Below are 7,543 nucleotides of genomic sequence, written 5' to 3'. Positions count from 1 at the left end.
TTTTCAGAGCATAACATGGTTTTAATTGTACGAGTTAAACGTTAATATTACATGGCTTTCACCAACTTTAACTTTACGTTGATTGACAGTTAATATCTCGGGACATTTTCAGGCTACTGAATAGAGATTAAGCCCGGCAAAGGTAACAATTATTTTACACAGCAAAGTCCAATAAGGTAGCTACAATATGTGGTGTAGCCGTATCCCGGGGGACATTTGCCAGAAAACCAGTATATACCAGACTTTCCACGACAGGAGCAGGGTGCCCCTCTTGGTTGGATCAAGCTCTCATCTAGACAAAACAAAAACAATTCCATGAAATTTGAAAACAAAAACAATTGCAAAGCAAAACAAAAAATGATTGATAGAATTATATATAGAGGATATTACATGGGTGTGCGGAGATACGAAATTTATCTTCGAGTGTTGAAAAGATCTCTCACAGGTGAGCGCAGCGAACGAGTGAGAGATTTTCAACACGAGAAGATAAATTTCGTATCTCCGCACACCCATGTAATATTCTGTTTATTATATAATTATCAATGAAGTATGTTTTGGCTTTCTCAGGCAATTCTTTCCGTGTATTTTTGAATAGTCATCGCAATGGTGTTATTTTCACGTGTGAAGATATCAATTTTTCGAAATAGAGAAAAATAGATATTTCATTGGTAATTATATAATAAAGTTAAATTACAATATTCGTAGACGAGGAGCCATTCTGTGAAAATGCCACTGCATGCTAAATGCGATTTATTTATTAACTATTTGTTTATTTTGAAGGCACAACAATTATCTCAACCAAAACATTTTTAATTTACCATCCATCCTTGGAGCATCCCTTGGAAACGCTGCTGATGTTGCAATGAATGAAGCAACAACAAGCAGGCACAGGAATCGTTCATAAGACATGATATGACTTCGTTTGGATTCGATCTTTGAGGAGAAAAAAACAGAGTTTATTATAACAATTATAAACAAAAAACTACGAAAAACTCCTACTCATGACAAATGCCTTGCAGTCACAACGATATGAAGGTTACAACGATATGAAGGTTACAACGATATGAAGGTCACAACGATATGAAGGTCACAACGATATGAAGGTCACAACGATATGAAGGTTACAACGATATGAAGGTTACAACGATATGAAGGTTACAACGATATGAAGGTCACAACGATATGAAGGTCACAACGATATGAAGGTCACAACGATATGAAGGTTACAACGATATGAAGGTTACAACGATATGAAGGTTACAACGATATGAAGGTCACAACGATATGAAGGTTACAACGATATGAAGGTCACAACGATATGAAGGTCACAACGATATGAAGGTCACAACGATATGAAGGTCACAACGATATGAAGGTTACAACGATATGAAGGTTACAACGATATGAAGGTTCACAACGATATGAAGGTCACAACGATATGAAGGTCACAACGATATGAAGGTCACAACGATATGAAGGTCACAACGATATGAAGGTCACAACGATATGAAGGTCACAACGATATGAAGGTCACAACGATATGAAGGTTACAACGATATGAAGGTCACAACGATATGAAGGTCACAACGATATGAAGGTCACAACGATATGAAGGTCACAACGATATGAAGGTCACAACGATATGAAGGTCACAACGATATGAAGGTCACAACGATATGAAGGTCACAACGATATGAAGGTCACAACGATATGAAGGTCACAACGATATGAAGGTTACAACGATATGAAGGTTACAACGATATGAAGGTCACAACGATATGAAGGTTACAACGATATGAAGGTCACAACGATATGAAGGTTACAACGATATGAAGGTCACAACGATATGAAGGTGAAAACGATATGAAGGTGAAAACGATATGAAGGTCACAACGATATGAAGGTGAAAACGATATGAAGGTCACAACGATATGAAGGTCACAACGATATGAAGGTCACAACGATATGAAGGTAACAACGATATGAAGGTCACAACGATATGAAGGTCACAACGATATGAAGGTCACAACGATATGAAGGTTACAACGATATGAAGGTTACAACGATATGAAGGTTACAACGATATGAAGGTCACAACGATATGAAGGTCACAACGATATGAAGGTCACAACGATATGAAGGTTACAACGATATGAAGGTCACAACGATATGAAGGTTACAACGATATGAAGGTTACAACGATATGAAGGTTACAACGATATGAAGGTCACAACGATATGAAGGTTACAACGATATGAAGGTCACAACGATATGAAGGTTAAAACGATATGAAGGTTACAACGATATGAAGGTCACAACGATATGAAGGTCACAACGATATGAAGGTCACAACGATATGAAGGTCACAACGATATGAAGGTTACAACGATATGAAGGTCACAACGATATGAAGGTCACAACGATATGAAGGTTACAACGATATGAAGGTTACAACGATATGAAGGTGAAAACGATATGAAGGTTACAACGATATGAAGGTTACAACGATATGAAGGTCACAACGATACATGAACGGTAAAAAACGATATGAAGGTCACAACGATATGAAGGTCACAACGATATGAAGGTCACAACAATATGAAGGTCACAACGATCGGAAGGCCACAACGATATGAAGGTCACAACAATATGAAGGTCACAACGATCGGAAGGCCACAATGATACATGAACGGTAAAAAACGATATGAACGGTAAAAAACAATACGAAGGGTAAAAAACGATATAAAGAAAAAACGATATGAAGGTCACAACGATCCTTCGTGATTAGATGGGTTATTCGGATTGACTGTTTAGAGTTAAAGTTTTAATGTAAATGAATAATTATCGACATGATTGATAAAAGCCACGATTGTTAAAGTTTACAAAATTAACGTCGCACTGAAAGACAAAAGTAGATCAATAGCTTCCAGACAAAAATAAAGAAAAGCATTTCGCCTCCTCACTAAGTTAGGTCCATTCCGTAGGTAAGGCTCCGCTCCCGCTCTCAAAGTCACTAGAGATTTATTTACCAATATGATTATCAAAATGTATTAAAGTGTCGTGCCACGTACTCTTGGTTCAGTCTATTTCCCGTTGAACTTACCGATAAGGTTTCTTTTAAGGTCCCTTTATTCGCATGTTCTTCATTCGCACGGCATGATTAGTTCAGGAAAATATGCATTCACAGAACATTTATCATTCTTTAAGCATTAAAAAAATCAAACTAAATTCTTATTTTATGTCGATAGTGATACAAGAAGTCTTTGTCGGGTTTTGCTAGAACACTCGCTACTACTACGTATTCAGCGCGTTGCAACTCTCAACTCACATGTTCATTTTTGCAAAGAAAAAAGAGAAAAATGAAGAACCTTGAGAAAAAACCTCGTGGCAAGGGAGAGAACAACGCAGGAAGCAAACTGATTTATTCAGTACATGTGGCATCCGGAGAGGGAATCGAATCAGCCTTAACCATTACTCAAGCTTGCAGCCAGCCATCAAGAACGGAACCGCTGAATCAAGCTATCACTAGTACCGCCCGAGAGCTTAATGCCGACTTGCGAGGTAACTAACAGACTTAGTTTTCAGTTCAAATGGTTTTCAGAAGCTGACTTCAATACAACGAATGATACTATTTTAGTTGGAGGAAGAACGATACCCTAACTCGTCTTTTTGGTAATTTTCAAAACAATTTTTACTTTCCTTTTGGCATTTGTGAATATTTGTACATTACCCTGTATAAATGGGTCTGTAATCATAGAAAGCAGCGATATTTGATTTATTCCAAATCGGGTCCATCATTGCATTTCACCAGCCTCTCTTCGCATCTCAGGGTCTTCGATTTTATTAATTAATTTTTTTTTTTTAAATTTCCAAATTAAATTTTTCATTAAATCAATAATTATCGACATGTATTATAAATGTTGCTCCACGTGCTCATGGTTAAGTGCAAGGGCGGATCCAGGGGGGGGGGGAGGGGAGGGCAAAGGGGGGCTGAAGCCCCCCCCTTCAGCAGAAAAAAAAACGGTTCTTTTTTATATTGTTTTCCGTTGTGTTGGCGGAAGAAACTCAATTAGCCCCTTGAAGTTCTCTTTCCCTTTGAGTTTACTAAAGTTTTTTTTTTCTTCACTTTCCGATCAAAACGATTTCACATAACCAACGTTTATATGCAAGTGTGCTTGAGATTAAAAATTACATGTTAATGACACAAACTCGTACACTTGGATACAAGGTTCAGGCGTGAATACGTTTAATTCGCAAGCTAGTCAAAATCGAAGCTAAAAGATACTTTATTCAATGACAGGCGGAACCGAGAAGCAAAAAGAGAAAGGGATACAGAGAAGCTAGTGGCTCGTGAAGCGCATAAAGAAATGTTCAGTAAAGTAGCATGGATAAACTCGAACGTGTAAACAACTTGCTGACTAGCGGCGAGGGCCAAGTCAAGAAGGGACAGTGAAATTGAAATGACGAATTTATGTTTCTACTAATCTTTTTGTAATGTTTTGTTATTTGAAAGAGTGATATTTTCCCCCATTGGAATAGGGTTTTGTTTGTTGAAATTGTTGGATGGTCAATAATTGCTTTTACTCGCACACCACGAGGCCTTAAGGCAAATGATTAAGAAGCATATTTTTTGTCTTGAGCTCGCTTTCAGCACTAACTACATGCAACACAATCATTTTCAAGAATAAAAATATAAAGCAAAAGATATATATTTGTTCAATATATCGCTAATACTAAACCGCGGAGTCCTGCTTCAGTAAGCGGAATGAAATATATCACATGAATATCACATTCCATGGGGAAAAAATTATCGCGTTTTGCATGTTTTAGGCTGCAGGGAGTTTGAAGGAAAGGATTAAAGCAAAAAGATTTATCAAACGACCGAAACATTACAAAACTATTGATCAATTGAAACATAAATTTTTCAGTTCATTTCAATTTCACTGTCATTTCTCGATTTGGTCTTTGATAGTCAGCAAACTGTTTGCACTACACTTGCCACTTTTCTGAAGCTCTTTTTCTTCTACTTAAAAGGGCGGATTCAGCCAAAATTTTAGTGAAGGGGGGGGGGCTGATTGAGTTTAGGGGGGAGGCGGGCTAATTGAGTTTCTTCCATCAACACAACGGAAAACAATATAGAAAAGCATGGGGTTTTTTTTCTGCTGAAGGGGGGCCCCTTTGCCCCCCCCCCCCCCCTTTGGATCCGCCCTTGCCTTGTCTAATCACTTTCTAACCAATTACAATTATCAAATTCAGATGTGAAGGAATGATAGGTAATAGCAGTCCGACTACAAAGCTATCACTTTCTCTTGTTTTTGAAGAAGACAATCTCTTTCGAAGCCTCCCGGTCCTTAATATTCGAAGCCTACCGACCAAGTAATTATACGGGGGGAGGATTGACCAAGAAGAATAGAGGGGGTTATCGCAGTATTACCAGTTTTATTTCTTGTGTTAATATTTCTATTTGGAATATGTTTCTCTAAGTGCGTGTTTATATGCGCTCGCATGAATCTGTACTGTGATATGAGCAAGGGCGGATCCAGCCAAAATTTTTGTGGGGGGGGGGGGGGGGGGGGGGGTTTTTTGAGTTTCTTCCGTCAACACAACGGAAAACAATATAAAAAGGCATCGGTTTTTTCTGAAAGCCCCCCTTTGCCCCCCCCCCCCCCCTGGATCCGCCCTTGATGAGCACGCTGGAAGCTATTCAATTCAATCAGCCATCAACCTTACTTTTCTCTACTAAAAATCGAATCCTTTCGCTGGCTCTAATTTACACCTATTTTTCTATCGTAAAGCTATTAGAATTTGCCCTTGGTATTGCGAAAACTATACCACATAAAATGGTTTTCACTGGCCCTGAAAATCAAATATTATTGGAAAAAACTTTTACAAAGCCACGCCACTACTTGCGACAAACGAACTGCCGGATACTCTGGTAGATCTAATATAATTGGGTGGAAAACTAGTGAAAACTAGTGTAAACTGCGTCGGTGTTTTCAGTAAAACAGTTGATAGATAGATAATTTGTAACACCGTATGTGAAAATGAAACTGACGTTTCGGATGTTAGTCCTTCATCGGAGTAAACCAATACCAACCAGACTAATATAATTGGCTTATTTTAGATATTTGAGTTCATACAAAAACTTTGAAAATTACGTGGCTTTAAAAGCTTTAGGAAAGTTAAAAGTTTCATAAAAGAGAAATATAAATACCTGGTTTGAGCAGTGGTTCAGTACTAATACTCTAGCTTGTCTTCTCTAGCCAAACAAGAGAAAATGATAGCTTTTTAGTGCAGACTGCTATTATCTATCATTCCTCCCCATCTGACTTAGACTCAATTGTGATTCGTTGGAAAATGATTGGACGGCTTATACTAATTTATTGTCAAGAGTTTCTTGTGGCAGACGGAAACCAATCAACTGATCTTCTCTCTCTCTCGATCACTCGGCTCTTTTTTTCCTTTACTTTTTTTTATAGTCTTTACTATACCTAACCTTTATGGTGTATTCATGTGAACGTAAAAAAGTTCTTTCTGAATCTATTAAGTTTAGAGGCTTACTCTGAATACGGCTTTCAGTCAGTTCCTCCCTGTTGTCATCCCATTTTATCATTCCAGTTTTCATTGTTATAGTATTTTTCTTTTACAATTAGATTTCATGGATGCTCAAGGATAGAATTCTTCTAGCATTTAGACGTAATATACTGAGGTTTCTTTGTGTGATTATTCGCCGGCTTGATGACTTTTTAATTTTGTTTTTCAACGGGCTCCAGACGATAAAATATGAGCAATTAAGAAAAGGGAGTAACTTATTAAATTTTATGGGCGTGAATTAACTAATGGTTTGAATAATGCCACAGGTAGCCCAAGCTTGGTTTCTGTGGTGTCCTGTTATAAGGAAATGTTAAATGCATGGAGATACAGGACACCACAGAATCCAAGCTTGGGCTACCTGTGATAATGCAAAAGTATGAGCCCATATGTCTGCCCAAACGACGGTTTAAAAGAATATAATCCGGTTCTAAAAGATGACCATCTCGATCTTAATGCCTCGACTTGAAACAATCGTTTGAAGCCAATAAAGTGTAATTTCTAATGTCTGCTATTTAATAGCGATTAGCCTTTCCGGAGTTGAGGAAGGGACTGAGGCCTAGTGAAAATATTAATCTAACTGAGAAATGATGACCATTACAGAAAAGATCATATGAATATTAGAACTATTACCGAGTTTGAGCATGTTTGGATGAATACCTACTGAGTGGCAAGCTTTTAAAATTCACTAAAAAAGAGCGATTTGCGGTTTGAGGTCCCCAAAAAACATACATTCTCCATTACTGTTCCCAGACCCTACTCATTTGACAAATAGCTCATTCTCGTTCCTACGATTTGGCTATAAATGAGTAGGATATGGGGACGAGAATGTACATTTTCTAGTTTTTACGATCTGTTTAAAGAATGTTTATCAGTCAGTATTTGCCCAAACATTCTAAAACTCGATGAACTTCATAACTTTAGTGTGATGTTTCATTAATATTGCTACTTT

General features: G+C 37.6%; 1 protein-coding gene across 1 annotated transcript; it reads right to left on the bottom strand.

Annotated features, from left to right (window-relative positions):
• On the bottom strand, positions 1–6,341 carry LOC116296465 (U-actitoxin-Bgr3d-like). Its single transcript, XM_089036951.1, has 3 exons — positions 6,215–6,341; positions 819–933; positions 1–292 (listed from the first exon to the last, which is right to left on the bottom strand). The coding sequence occupies exons 2-3, from the start codon at positions 907–909 to the stop codon at positions 150–152; spliced, it is 234 nt and encodes a 77-aa protein (XP_088893077.1). The 5' UTR covers positions 910–933; positions 6,215–6,341; the 3' UTR covers positions 1–149.
• Between the last annotated feature and the right edge of the window lie 1,202 nt (positions 6,342–7,543).

The sequence above is a fragment of the Actinia tenebrosa genome, unplaced genomic scaffold (genome assembly GCF_029948245.1).
Source record: "Actinia tenebrosa isolate PJP-AT-01 unplaced genomic scaffold, QUT_ActTen_1.0 PGA_scaffold4__44_contigs__length_22323623, whole genome shotgun sequence".
NCBI lineage: Eukaryota > Metazoa > Cnidaria > Anthozoa > Actiniaria > Actiniidae > Actinia > Actinia tenebrosa.
The sequence above is the reverse complement of the archived record's forward strand: the minus strand, read 5'-3'. Positions and strand labels throughout refer to the sequence as shown.

Excerpts from the sequence above, each read along its gene's own strand:
- LOC116296465 (XM_089036951.1), bottom strand. The coding sequence starts at position 909 with ATGTCTTATGAACGATTCCTGTGCCTGCTTGTTGTTGCTTCATTCATT. Across the intron at positions 293-818 it reads GGATGCTCCAAGGATGGATG|ATGAGAGCTTGATCCAACCA; the intron begins GTAAATTAAAAA and ends TGTTTTGTCTAG.